We start from the raw sequence: 17,908 nt of genomic DNA on the forward strand, positions 1-17,908 counted from the left end.
AAGGGGATGAAAGGGGAAAGGGGAGGAGAGGGGACGAGTGGGTAGGAGAGGGGACGAAAGGGGAGGAGAGGGGACGAGAAGGTAGGAGAAGGGACGAAAGGGGAGGAGAGGGTAGGAGAGGGGATGAAAGGGGACGAAAGGGTAGGAGAGGGGACGAGAGGGTAGGAGAGGGGACGAGAGGGTAGGAGAGGGGACGAGAGGGTAGGAGAGGCGACGAAAGGGGACGAGAGGGACGAAGGCAGGAGAAGGGACGAAAGGGGAGGAGAGGGTAGGAGAGGGATGAAAGGGGACCTAAAGGGGAGGAGAGGGGACGAGAGGGTAGGAGAGGGGATGAAAGGGAGGAGAGGGACGAAGGGGGAGAAGGGATGAAAGGGAGGAGAGGGAGGAGAGGGGATGAAAGGGGAGGAGAGGGTAGGAGGGGATGAAAGGGAGAGAGGGGACGAGAGGGTAGGAGAGGGACGAAAGGGGACGAGAGAGGGAGGAGAGAGGGACGAAAGGGGAGGAGAGGGGACGAGAGGGTAGGAGAGGGGATGAAAGGGGAGGAGAGGGGATGAAAGGGGACGAGAGGGGACGAGAGGGGACGAAAGGGGAGGAGAGGGGACGAGAGGGTAGGAGAGGGGATGAAAGGGGAGGAGAGGGTAGGAGAGGGGATGAAAGGGGAGGAGAGGGGATGAAAGGGGACGAGAGGGTAGGAGAGGGGATGAAAGGGGACGAGAGGGTAGGAGAGGGGATGAAAGGGGAGGAGAGGGGACGAGAGGGGATGAAAGGGGAGGAGAGAGTAGGAAAGGGGATGAAAGGGGACGAGAGGGTAGGAGAGGGGATGAAAGGGGACGAGAGGGTAGGAGAGGGGATGAAAGGGGACGAGAGGGTAGGAGAGGCGACGAAAGGGGACAAGAGGGCGCTTAATATAGGTTGATTTATATAGTGAAATGTTTATATAAAATATCAGCTTTTTATATAGATATCTTAAAATGATTTTAATACAGGATAGTCAACATATTGAAGTGTTCATATATGATTTGTTATGCCATTTCATTGCTAAGTTTAGACCACAGGACTGCCTTGACCTGCCCCAAACAATTTGTTGGCTCCTGAACCATGATGTCCTCCCTTCTATCCTCAAGGAACACCCTCAGTTTGCACCAAGGTGGTGATGCAGTGTGTGGCAGCCTGAAATACTGCCATGCAATACAAGGCTTTGATTTTTGCAGTATTCTACTTTAAGGACTATTTACTCTGTCTCTGTATTCATTCCCATGTAGTGCCTGGGCAATGTACTTCTCCGTCCCCACATTTTAATTTCTTATTGTCCAGGGGGAGGCCGGCAGGTACGGCCCCCCTCCCTTGTTGTGCATTCATTCCTACCATTGTATCTTCTTAGTTTCATGGTGCTACCTACACATGTATTACTAGTTGTATAATCACATTATGCACTGCCTGGGGGTTGAGATGGCATGTTCCTTCCTTCTCCCTTGTTGTTTCCCTGCAACAATAAACTATCAATCAATCAATCAAGTCAGGAAGGAAAAAATGTCTCACTGAAAGTTACCAACTCATGCTCAGCTGCTAGGCCAATACATTCTTACATATCCATAATTTTTATCTTTAATATTTACATACAATTTCTTACACAGACTGGAATGTTACTTATGAGCAGTACTAATGAACAGAATTAACTTATGCCAGCAGGCAGGGTTGATGAAAGGAGTGAAGGACAACACAGTCTGCTGTCTTCAAACAATTGCCAAGCTTGTATTTTGTTACATGTACTGAAGGTCTCTCATGTTTTCCTACTTCAACTAGAATGGTGAGTCTGACTAATGAGAAATCTGTTTGTTGTATTGCTTTTTTCCCCATTTTTATTAAATTCTTTTTCCTGCTTTCCTGTCATTGTCTTTTATTTTTCATATCCATGTCTGCTCCCTGAGGGGACTCTCTTTGGATCTATATGATTTTTTTTTATTTTCCCTTAATGCCCTTTCATGGATCTCAGTAATAATAACAATAATAAAAAAATACGATAATAACACTACTACTACTACTACTACTACTGCTGCTGCTAATAATAATAATAATAATAATAATAATAATAATAATAATAATAATAATAATAATAATAATAATAATAATAATAATAATAATAATAATAATGCCCAGATAACACTTATTTAGTGAAATATATATATATACAGATATATATATATATATATATATATATATAGATCTCTATATATATATATAGATATATCTATATATATATATATAGATATCTATATATATATATAAATCATGCCTAAGACTTTGATACATAATTCAGAGTGAAGTTTTAGTGGTTTTGCACATTTCTGTACTGCAGTGGGCTTGTAATGGCTGCTGATGATGATGATGATTATGATAATAATAATGAAGTTTTACAATGTGAAATTTACTAATGCTTTGAAAGTTTATGACACTCAGATCATATGTTTAAGATGAGAGTCCCATGTAAAATACTGTCCTGAACAACCTCTACACACACATACAGCTACAGAGAAGACATTTTTCAGCAAGGTGCAGTTGTGGATAAATTTTATAGAAATGCCTGATGTGCTAAAATCTTAATAACCACAAACATTAAAACTATGCACAATGAGAATGGGATGATGACATTAACTGTATGATAAATAAATTCTTGTTGTCTGCAAAATTTTCAGTAAGTCCAGCAAGCCTTCTAATCCATGACTAAATTTCAATGACTGACTGTTTTTCTTCAAAGTTGACTTCCCAAACACTTATTGTCTCCAGCTAATTCAGGAATGGCGCAGGGGAAGTTGGCTGGCATAGTGAAGCTGCTTTGCAGAGTTGGTGCTTCCTGTGTGACTGAAAGAAAAGAGAACCATCAGCAAAATGTTCCATAAAAATGAGGAGCTGTTACTCATTCATTAGCATCAATGAAACAGCAAACTGGACAGCTATGAGCAAATTTTAGTTCTGCAGATGTTAGGTTTCTGTTCAGGACTTAATACTACTTCTTCAGACTACTTATAGGCACATCATTCTACTCCAGCATTTAACATTCATTCTCACCAGTGGCAGGCTTAAGACATTTTCTTTCTGATTTGGATCTTATCTTCAAGAAATATTATACTGGATATATTATGCTGGATTTAGACTTAATGAACCCCCTTGACAGAAAACTATACCAGCTGTCACAGAGGCACATATCAAAACAAGACCTTGTAAGGATAGAATGAAGAGTCTAAGGTTGGGGGAAGAGTGGCTGAAGGAAGTGATTGAGTGTAAGTATATGGGAACAGTTGTTTAAGTATGAGAACAAGGAGGGAGAGGTGAGAGAGATAGTAGTAAGGTCATACAGGTACTGGTGGGGACTCCGTAAACTTACAGTGAATTGATGATTTCTATCTGTCCCAGTCCATTACACTTTGGCAGGTCCAGAACATATGTTGTCAGTTCCACATTACGAACAGACCCAAAGAACTCTGTCACTAAAACATGATTAGGGTCCCTCTTGTACAGGTCCAGCCGAACTCCAACTGTTGATATGCACACCCGTTTGGGACACACTTGAAGCTAAAAGACAAGACATTTGGGAAGAATGAAAAATGGGCACCTGGGGGAACCTAGGGCAGGTAAACTTGGCAACTGCATCTATGGGAACAGAGGCTGAGACCAGGCCATCAGTTCCTAAGTGAAATGACAAGCCTTAAGGGCAGAGTCTAGGCACCTGATATACACCACTTGCATTGATGAGTTTACATGTAGGGCAGAGCAAGGCAGTGTTGATGAAGGCTTATTATTGTTCTTCATGAGCTTATCCAACCTTGCCTATAGAGGAAGTAATGCTGTGATGATGATAGTTATGATGACAAAGCTATACAGAAGAAAACCATACTTACAAACTGGGCGAGGGTTTTCTTGCTGTCCGGGGTAACCCGCTCTAGGAACTCAAGAGCGTAGTAAGTGAAGCGGTCAATGATGTACACTCCTATAGCTGGGTCCACATGATGCTGAAGAAAGGTAAAAGTAGATCATGTAAGTGGTAATGGCATCATCATATTCTAATCACTGAAACTTCAGAACTAATATTGCAGATGTTTTTTGTGTGTGAGTTTGTTTGTTTTTTTGTTTTCCAGATTATCATCACCTCTAGATACCATTTTTTATGACATGACAGGCAAAATAAGTCATATCTTTGGGATGATACATCTGCAATTCAGGTCCAAGCTTTCACACTTACCGAAAGCGAGTCCTCCCCCACCAGACTAGATGCGATGGCCAGGATGTTGGGAGAGTAGAAGTGTTCATACATAGAGGCTGCTTGGCAGGTATCAATGATGAAAAGAATCTCGTTGTATCTAAAGAGAGAGAGAGAGAAAAAAGGTTGGTATCTCAAGACAAAGATGAATTATAACAGATAACAGAGAAGGAAGAAACACCTGAAATAAAGTGGCAGAGATGTGTTATGTACCAACATTATTCCATTTAAGTGAGTTAACAAATAGAGAAGGGCTAAAACTACACAAACACATTATGACGTATCACCTAAACATGTAAGTTCTCACATACTAACAAAATATTTAGAGAAACAATAATACCCTTCACTATCTAGACAAATCAACCGTCAACAATATTTGCAGAAACTGAAATCTGGGAGCGACAAATACAAACAAAGGAGAAAATGCTGGATAACTCTTGAATGAAAGTGAAATGATAAAAGTCTATATTATGGCTATGATGCCACAGGACACTCCCTTTAATGACCCTTAAAATAAATAAATAAATAAAGGAAGGTCTCGGAAAACAGAACGCTGGATTAATGAATGTCAAGTGTAATATGGATTTGTTGAATAGTGAGCACTTAGCAGGTATTAGAAAACTACAGTAAGATAGAAATACAGTTATGTCGCTTTTAATTCCATCTCTTCTGGCCACTCAGATATATTTACTTTTACAGGAGCAGTACTTAGCAAGCCTTTTTTGTTTTTTGATTTTGCCCTTGAGCTGCTTCCTTAACATAAATGAATAAATATATGAATAGATAAAGACGGAAAGAAAGAAGGAAGGAAGGAAGGCAGGAAAGAAAGAAAAAAAGGAAGAAGAGAAGGAAAAAAAAAGAGAAAGGAAAGAAAGATAGAAAGAAAGAAAAAAGAAAGAAGATAAACAGGAAGAAAGAAGGAAAAAGAAAGAAAAGAAAAAGAAAAAAAAGAAAGAAAACACATGAGGAAAGGAAGAAAGAAAAAATAAATAAACAAAATAAAGAAAATCACTCAACATTTCATTTTATTACCTTTTCTTCTGCCACATTTGCTCAAAAGCGTCCGCCAGCTCAACATTGGTAATCTCCTCTGAGTCCTGGAACTTGAGGAAGCCGTCTCCTCCGTGACCTGTCATGTAGATCAGGATGTTGGAGCCGTCATCAGTCAGCAATCTCTTGGACCTCGGCGTGCTGGGAGCCAGTCTGCCCGTCAACAACCTCACAAAATTTTCAACTGTAACCTGAAATTTTGAATGATGAAATGAAAAGTAGGATGCAAAAATATTAAGTTGCTACTGAATTTCTAAACTATAAAGGAAATTACTGCTTCATGGTCACTGGTAGTAGTAGTAGTAGTAGGAGGAGGAGGAAGAGAAGCAAGAGCAGTAGAAGTAGCAGTAGGAGTAAGAACAACAGTAGCAGTAGTAGTAGTAGTAGTAGTAGTAGTAGGGGGTGCAGGAGGACGAGGAGGAGGAGGAATAAGAGGAGTAGGAGGAGGAGGAGATGCCCATTACATTTTGTGATACATATTCAGTTCCAAACCTACAGGTCCATTTAAATGATCTTTCTAGCCATATGGAAGCACACAATCCTACAGTGACTTTTATTGCTGTCAAAATGTATCTTTAATCAGTGTATCCCAATCATGATGCAACTGCTCTCTGCATCGCCCTTGCCAGCACACTTGATTCCATGCTACTCACCTCATAGCCCCGGTAGTCCACCTCCACATCTTCTCCATACACGTTGATGTGCTGGTGGGCATTGTTGAACACAGTTGCAGGCCGAGGGTTGCGGGGATTGCACGCCATGTCATCTGCCACCATCAGTATGATCTGACTGATAATAATATCTTCTGTTAATCTTGGATAATTTCCAAAGAACATTATCTGAATTTTAGGTGATTTACTGTATAGATCAATCCTAGAATGAGCAAATACAGTATGTTGAATTCTGGTTATTATACCTGCTTGCATAATCTGCAAGATGGACAGCACTTTAAACACACACACACTTAAGTTTATCTCAACTATCTTCAAACATTAGCATGTAGAAACACAGGCTAAAGGTTCTCTGCTTACCTGTCAGGAATGCCGAGTCTCTTGACCGAGCGATACATGGACAGCACATTGGCAACATGACGGTAGTTGAACCAAAAACGGGATGTGTCCACTAAAACAGCCCAGTTGTTGGTGTGTGTTTTCTCCAGCGTTGGTGAGACTGCTTCATTCTGTTAATCCATATAGTTAGATCCCTTTCTCCATTTCATAATATATTTCTTAGCATCATATAACTGAAACACTGAAACAGGGCAGCTATTCATCAAACTGACAAATCAAGCACAATGTGAATGCTGCACTAAGTACTATGTAATCACCCAAACTGGTATACTGGCATAGCTTCAGTAGGGATAAAAACTTTCAGCTTCACTAATTCATCCACAGTAGGTTATCATTTGAACATAAATATGAGTAGTGGACCAAAATTTCAAATAAGCCTTCCAAAAAACAAAACTTTCCATAATATTAACAAACTTGATCATCAACTAGGAGGAACAGATCAAAGGGTGTGACTGTATCATCCCCAAGAAATAGTAGATAAGGCTGTAGTGGGTGTTATCCTAGAGAAATAATAAATATAAAAGATGTGGCAGTGTCATCCCAAAGAAATAAGATGAGATAGGGACAGTGTTATCTAGAGAAATAATATACAATGAAATTTGGCGGCATTATCCTACAGAAATAAGAAAAAGATGTGGTAGTGTTAACCCAAAGAAACAATGTGAGATGTGGCAGTGTTATCCCAAAGAAATAATACTGGATGTGGTGGGTGTTATCTAGAGAAATAATATACAATGAAATTTGGCGGCATTATCCTACAGAAATAAGAAAAAGATATGGTAGTGTTATCCCAAAGAAACAATGTGAGATGTGGCAGTGTTATCCCAAAGAAATAATACTGGATGTGGTGGGTGTTATCTTAGAGAAATAATACACAATGAAATTTGGCGGCATTATCCTACAGAAATAAGAAAAAGATGTGGTAGTGTTATCCCAAAGAAACAATGTGAGATGTGGCAGTGTTATCCCAAAGAAATAAAGTCAGATGTGGTGGGTGTTATCCTAGAGAAATAACACACAATGAAATTTGATGGCATTATCCTACAGAAATAACAAGTTTAAGGATATGGTGGTGTTATTCCAAGGAAATACACCAAGAACAGGGACTTATGAACCACAATTAGTCTGTGTTATCCCAAAGAAATAACATCAGATGTGGTGGGTGTTATCCTAGAGAAATAACACACAATGAAATTTGATGCGAAAAACAAGTTTGAGATATGGTGGTGTTATGGTTCGGAAGTATACTGAGAACATGAGGATAGACTGATGAACCACAGTTAGTTATCACAAAATAATAAAAACGTCAGATGTGCTGGGTGTTATCCTAGGAACCTAGAGAAATAACACACAATGAAATTTGATGGCGTTATCCTACAGAAATAACAAGTTTAAGGATATGGTGGTGTTATTCTAAGAAAATATACCGAGAACAGGGACTTATGAACCACAATTAGTCTGTGTTATCCCACAGAAATAACGTCAGATGTGCTGGGTGTTATCCTAGAGAAATAATACGCAATGAAATTTGATGCCGTTAACAAGTTTAAGGATATGGTGGTGTTATTCTAAGGAAATACACCAAGAACAGGGACTTATGAACCACAATTAGTCTGTGTTATCCCATAGAAATAACGTCAGATGTGGCTAGAAATACACCAAGAGCAGGGACTTAAATAACGTCAGATGTGGTGGTGTTATATGAGAAATAACACACAATGAAATTAAGTTTAAGGATATGGTGGTGTTATTCTAAGGAAATACACCAAAAACAGGGACTTATGAACCACAATTAGTCTGCGTTAATCCAAAGAAACAACGTCAGATGTGGTGGGTGTTATCCTAGAGAAATAACATACAATGAAATTTGATGCCGTTAACAAGTTTAAGGATATGGTGGTGTTATTCCAAGGAAATACACCAAGAACAGGGACTTATGAACCACAATTAGTCTGTGTTATCCCATAGAAATAACGTCAGATGTGCTGGGTGTTATCCTAGAGAAATAACACACAATGAAATTTGATGCCGTTAACAAGTTTAAGGATATGGTGGTGCTATTCCAAGGAAATATACTGAGATCAGGAATTTATAAGCCACAAATTGGTGTGCATTGTGACTCACGATGTCTGCAAGAGCTGTGGGGGAGGAGGCGAGAAGCAGGGAGAAGGCCCACAGGAGTTTCATATTGTTTCCTTCTTCTTCTTCCTCTTCTTTTTGTTCAGTGTGACCGGTTTCCACTTCTTCTTTTCCTCCTACTACTGCTTCTACTTTTCTTCAGTGGTTTTAGGGGGTTGGGCAGACCGGTTTCAACGTCTTGACTTGTTTACATGTTTTCTTGGTCTTGGTCTGGAACGCCATTGCCAGATTATCGTACTCAGAGCCGCTTATTAACTGGTTTCTGGACCATAACTGTTGCCAAAAAGCACCAATAATTAACTATTCAAACGATAACCATATATTCAGGCAGTTATTTGGGTGATAAAAGTCGTTTTGGGGTCGGAAATCTGCAAACATGAGGCAAAGTACGACAATCTGGCAACGTTGGACTCTAGGATCTGGCAGTTTTTTTTTTTTATTTTTTTTTTTTTTAAACTGTGAGCGAGACTTGATGTAGAGAAATGAATATATACCATGAGGAAGTGTTGATAATTATAGAAGGTTGGTTTACATCCCCAATGCTGCATAGACAAACGGAGGAAGTCTTGTATTATATATTTTCAGATTTAGCCATTTTTTTACAATTTGTTCAACTATGACAAGCCAGTGAAGCTTTTATCATGATCACTGGTTGAATTAGAAGATTGATTTACATCCCCAAATGCTGCAGACAATGGAAGAAGTCTTGTATTCTCAGGTTTGGCCATCTCTTAGTTAATTTGGTAATGACAAAGTAAGTCTGACATGTCAATATATTAAATTCTTGCTTTCTTAACTTTCAAGGCACCAAAGTAACTTAGATTTATGACAACAGACTTTCTTCATTAAAGAAAAAACATGCGATTATTTTTTTTTAAGGTCATATTTTTTTTCTGTATGCAAAAAAACGTTTATAACTTTGAATAAAAATAAAATCAAGTACATGGAAACATATTATAAAGTAATCACATACATTTGTTAGGATAATAATAAAAAAAGAATGTGCAAGTAAGAAAGAAATTGGTGAAATGACACAGCCCTAACAAATCAATTTATTTGAAGAAAAAGAAGTTTTTGGCTTAGTCCAGTGTGTTATGGACTCATTCAGCATGAGTACATGGGCATGTGGCAAGCCAGATTTTGCAATTCAGACAAAAGTGAATTTATTTAGGCCAAATGCTTTCAGAAAATCTTTAGGATTTTAGCCTCAAAAGGACCAATCTAGCAACCCTGGTAGCCATGGATAATAATACTATTTCACATACTGTAAGTTAAGTAATATTCATACCATTACATTCATTGAAGTACTTAATTACATAGAGTATTTACAGTGGAAAAAAATTAAAGACTTATGTACATGTATAAAAACTATAAGCTACACCATGTTTTCTAATCCTGCAGCATTTTGTGCCCTTTGGGCTTGAGTTTTGTCTCTAAAAGCTTCTGTTTTGTTTGCTGTTGTTCTTGCCGTTGCTGCTGTTCCATTTGGATGGCAAACTGTGTTTCCTTCATAAGCTGAAGCACCTTGGCCTGAAAAGAGAGGCAACCTTTAGTATGTAGCTCGCTGCTCACTAACAGGAAAAGTGAAAATACAATGAATGTGCCATCTAGCCATATGACTACAGTACAATCTTTCATGAGCTTCTTTTATAGTTTGGAAGTAGAAGGGTTCATGAACAGAATGAGATTGGGAAGAGGTCAAATGTGACTCGGGGATCCTTTGTTTGTGGGCAATATTTGCAATCAAGGGCTTGAAGTGAATATATATATATATATATATATATATATATATATATATATATATATATATATATATATATATATATATATATATATATATATATATATATATATATATATATATATATATATAAATACCTTCTGAAAAGGTGATAACACTGAAACACACTGGAAAGTATAGATAAAAAATGTGCCTGGAAGTTCAAGCCAATTTATCAGTATTTACAATAATGAACACTTTCATCACACATTCATTTTAAATTTCCTTTTAATTATGGAGTGCCACCTTTCTGTACTTCCATGCTAATTTACACACCAAATACAACCCATTAAGTTCAGCTTCTAAACTGTTATTGTATCTTCATTTGATACTTTCTCACATTCCAAGTCTGTAGTCAGCCTCCATAAGACTCTCACATTTGTAATTGCTTCATTTCCATCTTACATGAAGTCACTGTATGTGCTATTTCATGAAAGGAGACATACAAGTAATAAATTCAACTTACTGCTGCTTCCCGCTGAGATTTGGCCCTTTTCTGCTGACCTTTCCTGAGAGGAGTGGGACGGCCATCCAAAAATGTGTAGTCAGGCCCATCCACAAGAGGCCCAAATGCCCCCATGGAGGTTTTGAAACTGTAGAGAAAAGCAGGTAATGTTAATTATTAAAAGTATGCTAAAATATTTTATACTGCCTTTTCTCTAGACATTCCCTTTTAGTAGAGGGAGTGTGATGATTACAAAAGATGATTATACCAACACTAATTTGGGCAATATTTAGGGTAATGCAGCTCAACCACTCACCTTCCTACAGACTTCACTCTATTAGCTCTTTTCTCTTGTGGGTCAGGTGGAAACACTGGACTGCTTTCCCTTGGATTTTGTGATCTGTCAATATTGTAAGGAATTGTCAGTTGAGAAAACCCTTCAAAATGATGCATGAAAAGTTTATAATTTCACATAATGAAATAAAAAGATAGAAACCTTTGGTGCTAACAATAGAGTAATGGTGGAAAGCTAGATATTTGTGGAAAATTTGTCTTTTTCCAGTGGGAAGACAGTTGGACTATGCAGGTAAGAGGCCTTGTTTCAGTCTCACGGAGTAATCACCGGTTTGACACAAAGTCATTCAAGCAACATCCCATGATTCTGCAAAGGCACGTATTACCAAAGGCATCATTTCACCTCCTCATGTCACTTCATGTCCATGCCTCACAGTTATTAGGTGAGATAGGGAACACAAGTGACTTGAAGATCAGGAACTTTGTCCTTAATGACTTAGGTACTTAAGATAACAAAAATTACTGTTAAGTACAAAACAGCGACACTAGAACAATGGCATACCAACATATGATTGCATGGTGAATATAGTTAGCCCATTTTTAGCACAAAATTCACAGTGTAATTTAACCCTTGACAGCAGATTTCCTACAAGAAGACATCACCAAGTAACAGGAATGGAACAAAAAGTGGCTGCTAAAATTCAATGAAGAAAAATGTTAAGTCATACACCTTGGAAGGGTAAATCCAGCATACAAATACCACATGGGAAACATTCCACTATCCACCACAGAGGCAGAGAAAGACCTGGGAGTATACATGTTACCAGGCTACCAGTGAAGGCCAAATTCATGCTAATCGCAGGGGACGGGTTAAGCTCTCGAAAGATTAGTTACCTATTAGAGAAACTCCTGGTCATGGCAGCCGATGAGAGCTCCTTCCATCTGGCTGACCACCTCAACAGCCCTGTAACACACAACCCCATTATCAACAGGTTAAATGATATTGTATATTAGGGATTCTTTTTAATGTTGGTCTGATATGTTTTTTTTTTTAACAGTACACAAAATAGGTCAAGGGAATGTAGGGTTAGAGTGTACCGTAATCAGTGGGTGAATGCATCAGTATTATCATTGAACCTCGTAAAGGAAAAAAAAAAGAAAAAATACTAGCCCCATAATAAAAAAACATTGTAGTTTGTTCAGAAATAAGCAGTCAGTCTCGAAATCAGTAGGTTACCCTCTCTTCAACAATCCCCCCTTTTTTTTTCTTTTCCAGTTTACACGAAATAAGTCAAGAGAGAGAAAGGAAAAAGAAAAAAAAAACAGGTTCTTCATGGAGCCAAAAAAAACAGACATACAGAAGTAGGTCTAGAAGAAGGTAAAAAAGATGGGCAAGAGGGGTAAGAAGACAGAAGAAGGAAACGTTAATGGAGTTGAAAAGAAGGAAGAACGGAAGAGGAATGAAAGAGAAAGGAGGAGGAGGAGGAGGAGGAGGAGGGAAAGGGAAGGAGGTACGGGTAGATAAGGAGAAAGAAAATGGAGCAAAGAACGAAATATAAAAGAAGGGCAAGAAGAAAATAAGAACATAAGAAAGGAGGAAAGAGAAAGGAGGAGGAGGAGAATGAGGGGAAGGGAAGGAGGTAGATGAGGAGAAATAAAATGTTAAGAAGAGAAGTAGCAAGTTTTAGTATCACATTTATACTCACAGATACTCATAACTGATAATACTGATAATATTAAGGAATCAAGACTCATTTGACCTGGTAATGGAAAATAGTAGTAAGACCACATTATCGTGGGCGTATATATGGATTACTCAAGCCAATGGACGAGGGAATGGCAGAGAACTTAAAATTTTTACCTGTGCGAGGAAGAACGGAAGCAGCCATGCCGGGGAAGTGTAAACAAACCCTCTTCTTCTTCTTCTTGTGACCTTCCTCCTCCTCCTCTTCTTCTTCGCCTTCTTCTTCCTCTTCTTCTTCTGACCTTCCTCCTCCTCCTCTTCTTCTGACTTTCCTCCTCTTCTTCTTCGTCTTCTTCTTCGCCTTCTTCTTCGCCTTCTTCTTCTTCCTCTTCTTCCTCTGACCTTCCTCCTCTTCTTCTTCTTCTTCTTTTTCTTCCTCTTCTTCTGCCTGTATCGAGAAATAACAAGGACAGAAAAGGTAAATGCAAGAAGGTCAAGATGAAGAAGGTCAAGAAAAAGGTCAAGAAAAAGGCTAAGAAGGTCAAGAAAAAGAATTAGGTCCAGAAGAAGAGGGCCAAGAAGAATAAGGTCAAGTAGAAGGTAAAAGAAGAAGGCCAAGAAGAAGCTACCGTAGGTCAAGAAGAAGGTCAAAGAGAAGAAGGTCAAGAAGAAAAAGGTCAAGATATGAAGATGGTCAAGAAGAAGGTCAGAAAAAAATCAAGAAAAAGAAGCTGAAAACGAAGGTCAAAAGGAAGGTCAAGAAAGTAAAAAAAGGTCAAGAGGATGAAGGTCAAGAAAAAGAAGCACAAGAAAGTCAAAACGAAGGTCAAGGAAAAGGTCAGGAGGAAGAAGCGATACAAAGAGGAACAGGTAAAAAAAAAATAGAAGAAGAAGAAGAATACCGGTGAGGCTGCCTGTGACATCAAGATCAAGAACTAGACCTGTCAAGATGGCGGTAAATCCCTCCCTCACCGAGACTGACGTTTTCGATGAGGTTTTGAAGTACGGCCTGTTTCTGGGGGCCATTTTCCAGCTGGTGTGCATTGGGGCCGTCATGTTCGTGCCCAGCAGAGACGACAAGCGGGTGAGATAAGGGAGAGAGGAGGTGTCTGAGGTGTATGTGTTTCCTTCGTAATTTTTACTTTCGTGTTTTCGTTTTCTGGGTTCAGCGAAGGATGATTTTATGTGGTTCAGAGTATTGTGTTGTCTGTCTTCATCTTCCGTCAGCCAATTTGTATTCCAGCATCCCTCCCTTCATCTCCCATCAGCATCCCTCCCTTCATCTCCCATCAGCATCCTTCCCTTCATCTCCTATCAGCATCCTTCCCTTCATCTCCCATCAGCATCTTCCCTTTCGTCTCCCCTTCATCTTCCCTTCATCTCCCTTACAGTTTTCAGTCCGACCTCCTCCTTTCTACTCCCTTTCATCTTCCCTTCATCTCCCATGCAGTTTGCAATCCATCCTCGTCCTTTCCACTCCCCTTCAGCATCCGTCAGCCCCATGACATACTCTCTTTGGGACTTTTTTTCAGAGATATGGAGCTGTTTCACTCAATACACACTAAGGAGGCATGGTATAAATCAACAAAGAATGACCTCACTGTGTTGTATAGAGAGTCTCATTAGTAAGGAAGCATACATGAATTTTCTGAGTCAGGACCTAGTGTTTGTTTTGTTTTTGTCAGGTTAGGTTAGGTTAAGTTTAGGGTATCTTCAAACACATAATAGCCAGCACCTTATAGTATAAATCAACAAAGAATGACCACTTTGTTGTATAGAAAGATTCAGTAGTAAAGATTTCACGCTGAGCCAAAATTATATATGTCTAGTACAGGTCATCCTATCCCAGTCCAGGCTAGTACTAGAGGTAGGATTAGCCTTTGTAATGATTCTCTTTTTGTAGTCCTTGCTGTGTTGATTCTTCTTTTCCTGTTTTAGTTTTGCTTGTTTATTGCCTTCTCTTGCTTCTCTACTCATATATTTGTGCTTTTCATTTTCTTTTACTCCACTTTTTTCACAGGTTCTTTTCTGGTTTCAGTTTCTTCAAGTTCTAATCCACTTTTTCTGGACTCTGTATTTGTCATGTTTGAAGATTGTCGTCATAACTAATTTATTTCTGGTGTGTGTTTACGCTTCTCACGGTAGATGAAGGGATACCATGTCCTTTGTTTATTCCCGCAGGATGGAGATTCGAGCGATGACGATGGCTCTGATCACGGCTCCCCGCACACCTCCCCCCCTCACCGCGGCCACAACCAGCACCACCGCCGCAAGCCTGACAAGAAGAAGAGGCGATGAGGCAAGAGGGAGGTGTTGACAGTCCAGGTCAGTCGGTTAATTCTTCTTCTTTCCATTTGACATCCTTATTTTTCCTTATGTAGTTGAACAGGGTATGCTTTTTTTTTACAGTTATTGATTGTTGACCATGATTGATTACTGATGACTTGTATTTACCTAGTTGTAGTGTACAGGACTTGAGCTGCTTTTTCCTTAAATTACCACATGTTCGTTAGCTCCACCACTTTTCCAATTCATTCCAAGTAGCTGTTCGTATCTCTTTGGGGAAAACGGCACTTTTTTGTGACAAAGACATGTTCCCTTTTGCATTTTTTACTGGTAACTCCCCGGCTTCACTTTACCTTTTCAGTGTTACATCTTTAATACATCTTTATTATCTGTTGTGGGCTGTTCATTGTGTGTCAGCAGGGACCCATTTTAGGATTGGTCCTTTTCCAAGATCAGGTTACCTTAATGCTTTTGTAATTTGTGTCTCATCTGCACAAGTCACACTCAGAGGATTGATGTATTACTTGATCTTTAGTCACTAGTGTCAATACAAAATATAATCAGATCTTAACAAAAAGGATATGGGTGACATGTATCCACCATTTTTGTATGCTAATGACTTAGCTGTTTTATCCCTCAAAAGTTCATTTCTCAAATGTTTGTTCTCATTCTCAGGAGGCAAAATGCAATGCATTTATGAATTTAAAATATATTTATTATCTGTAATATATGGTCCTCAGTATTATTTGTGCATTCTATTTATGTATTGCTATATTGCCTCCCTCTGTCCTCAGGTCCACACATAGACTGTCCACATAGAGTTGATGGCCAAGAAGGATAACAGCAAGAAGTTTGTAGTGTTGGGTCTTCTGGTGAAGAGAGTGAGTGGTCATGGTGCCATTAAGAGGTCCCAAGTAAGTGATATGAAGAACAAAAAAATGTCTTGATTGCAAGATGATATGTTTTTAAAGTTACATTCCTTGAAAATATTGAAAGCATAGAATTGTTTGGGAGAAAGGGCTACTTAATGAAAATGTGCATTTTGAATGTGACAAAGCTATGGTTGTATAAAATTACAAGGAATCCTGGCTAATAACTGGTTGTGCAATACTAAACTAATTTTGTTGACTATTGTTTACTTTTTATTTGTTTTTAATATGAAGAATGAAGAATTTTCCTCATTCACAACACATGGGAATCACTAATGTTGCATAGACTTAAGTACATTAGGCATTATTCTCTCTTGACAGTCTGCAGCTAAGGTTGTGATGTAGTGGCTCTCTGAAAGACTGTTCTAGTGTGTTGAACTGTTCAGTGCTTAGCGTCCTTTTGTTCACCTGCTTGGTTTGGGTCTTGGCAAACTAGTATGTATGTGTGTGTGTATTTACTTAGTGGTGATGTACAGATGATCTCTACTTGTGTGTGTGTGTGTGCGCGCATTTCTTCTGCATTGTTATCTTAATTTTATACAAGTGATAGATCTGAAGCACATGAAACTCATTATACATTCAGGTTACACTTGTAGAAAATTGTGCTGCAAGTTATTGTATAGCTAATATGGCAAGGGTCTGGGTCCAAGAGTAGTGTGTATCAGGTTAGGGCCATCTACAGTACATCAACTGTAGTAATATTTTTTTTTACCCCTCTCAGATACTTAAGTAAAGAAAATTCAACAATTTAGTTATTTACAAAAACTTTATCAGAAAGAATTGACTTGATTTACACAAGTGTGAGTCAGCATGCTTGATGCCCTTATCTGGGGCACTTGGTACAAGAGCTGGAATTTGCTCCATTTACTCAGTGGCTTTGGTATTGCCAACATTTATAATGTTAAACAAAGCAAATTTATAGCAAGTACACAATGGATTTTTAATGCCTTGTACTCTCTTACTAAGAGATAGAAAAAAGAACTGAACATGAATATTATGTTGTTTAGACATGAAGACACAAGAATAGAAACAGTAGACTTAATAAATGATAGAGTTCAGGTTAGTGTGATGGCACTAAGAGCGTCATGCTCTCGTTTATGGCCATGAAAACAAAGTTGCACCAGGCTTCAGCACAGTGCTAGACCAGGCACATAGGAGGACATCGTTTCCTTATGTTGTGATATTTTCTGCTTTGTAACATCACAATACGCACATTTATAATTCTGCTAAGAAATTGTAATGTTATTGTTTTACATTTATTTTGACTGCACATTGTTGCAATTCATAAAACTGAAGTAACTAGAACAGGGCATTGAACATTTGAAATTCATAGGGAAAACATTATGGTTATGTACAATACCAGGTAACTGTATAATGAGTTTCTTGTAAAGTTCAGTTGATGGGCTAACTTAGTATACCAGTATTTAATCTCTATCAATAATACTAAGTAAATTAGATTAGCTTTCTTTGCTTATTATTACTTATGCAATTATTATCTTTAGAATGGCCTGTATTTTTGTTTGGCCATTTACAAAATGTTAAACAAGTGCAAAAGTGTTGTTACTGCATATTTTTTAAGGTTATTCATAAGTAACTGATAAGTTACAAAAGAGAAAATATTGCCCTATTTTTTATATTTTTTTATTGTTTTATGCCTTGTAGCAATGTAAGAAATGTTGTACTAATTACAGTCCAAGTGTTTGTGTAGGGCACAGATGAGGAAGTCCAGTTTAGATTTATGTCTACATCCCCTCACACACAAAAGTTAACACAACACTTCTCTTTATCATGAAGAACTTTCACACTGGCAGCTGGTCTAACCAATACACTTATGATTGTGTGATTTATACAAGCTAATAAAATTAGTGTCCACTAGGTTTGCTTTTTACAGGTTGTATTTCTTAATTCTCATAATCTTCATGGCTGTTCCTTTTTTATGACGATGAGAAGAATGCTCAGAAATCCACCAATGACAC

General features: G+C 38.5%; 3 protein-coding genes across 3 annotated transcripts; 1 reads left to right on the top strand and 2 right to left on the bottom strand.

Moving 5' to 3' along the window:
- Positions 1-2,582: 2,582 nt before the first annotated feature.
- LOC127009174 (putative GPI-anchor transamidase) lies at positions 2,583-8,740 on the bottom strand. The gene is made up of 8 exons (XM_050881975.1): positions 8,500-8,740; positions 6,337-6,485; positions 5,959-6,094; positions 5,288-5,496; positions 4,238-4,355; positions 3,897-4,007; positions 3,383-3,570; positions 2,583-2,859 (listed from the first exon to the last, which is right to left on the bottom strand). The coding sequence occupies exons 1-8, from the start codon at positions 8,560-8,562 to the stop codon at positions 2,790-2,792; spliced, it is 1,044 nt and encodes a 347-aa protein (XP_050737932.1). The 5' UTR covers positions 8,563-8,740; the 3' UTR covers positions 2,583-2,789.
- Positions 8,741-9,554: 814 nt separating this feature from the next.
- LOC127009175 (39S ribosomal protein L52, mitochondrial-like) lies at positions 9,555-13,038 on the bottom strand. Its single transcript, XM_050881976.1, has 5 exons — positions 12,895-13,038; positions 11,928-11,997; positions 11,056-11,139; positions 10,761-10,887; positions 9,555-10,044 (listed from the first exon to the last, which is right to left on the bottom strand). The coding sequence occupies exons 1-5, from the start codon at positions 12,920-12,922 to the stop codon at positions 9,904-9,906; spliced, it is 450 nt and encodes a 149-aa protein (XP_050737933.1). The 5' UTR covers positions 12,923-13,038; the 3' UTR covers positions 9,555-9,903.
- A 594-nt stretch (positions 13,039-13,632) lies between these two features.
- LOC127009177 (protein anon-73B1-like) lies at positions 13,633-17,820 on the top strand. The gene is made up of 3 exons (XM_050881982.1): positions 13,633-13,801; positions 14,899-15,042; positions 15,798-17,820. Exons 1-2 carry the CDS (start codon positions 13,667-13,669, stop codon positions 15,013-15,015), a joined length of 252 nt encoding a protein of 83 aa, XP_050737939.1. The 5' UTR covers positions 13,633-13,666; the 3' UTR covers positions 15,016-15,042; positions 15,798-17,820.
- The last annotated feature ends 88 nt before the right edge of the window (positions 17,821-17,908 follow it).

The sequence above is a fragment of the Eriocheir sinensis genome, chromosome 40, assembly GCF_024679095.1.
Source record: "Eriocheir sinensis breed Jianghai 21 chromosome 40, ASM2467909v1, whole genome shotgun sequence".
Lineage (NCBI taxonomy): Eukaryota > Metazoa > Arthropoda > Malacostraca > Decapoda > Varunidae > Eriocheir > Eriocheir sinensis.

Coding starts and splice junctions, on each gene's coding strand:
- LOC127009174 (XM_050881975.1), bottom strand. CDS start 8,562: ATGAAACTCCTGTGGGCCTTCTCCCTGCTTCTCGCCTCCTCCCCCACA. Junction 3,571..3,896: donor AGAAAACCCTCGCCCAGTTT/GTAAGTATGGTT, acceptor CTTGTCTTTTAG/CTTCAAGTGTGTCCCAAACG. Junction 2,860..3,382: donor ATAGAAATCATCAATTCACT/GTAAGTTTACGG, acceptor CTTTTCTTTCAG/TCACACAGGAAGCACCAACT.
- LOC127009175 (XM_050881976.1), bottom strand. CDS start 12,922: ATGGCTGCTTCCGTTCTTCCTCGCACAG. Junction 11,140..11,927: donor ACCAGGAGTTTCTCTAATAG/GTAACTAATCTT, acceptor CAATATTGACAG/ATCACAAAATCCAAGGGAAA. Junction 10,888..11,055: donor AGAGTGAAGTCTGTAGGAAG/GTGAGTGGTTGA, acceptor TTTTCTCTACAG/TTTCAAAACCTCCATGGGGG.
- LOC127009177 (XM_050881982.1), top strand. CDS start 13,667: ATGGCGGTAAATCCCTCCCTCACCGAGACTGACGTTTTCGATGAGGTT. Junction 13,802..14,898: donor CCAGCAGAGACGACAAGCGG/GTGAGATAAGGG, acceptor TTATTCCCGCAG/GATGGAGATTCGAGCGATGA.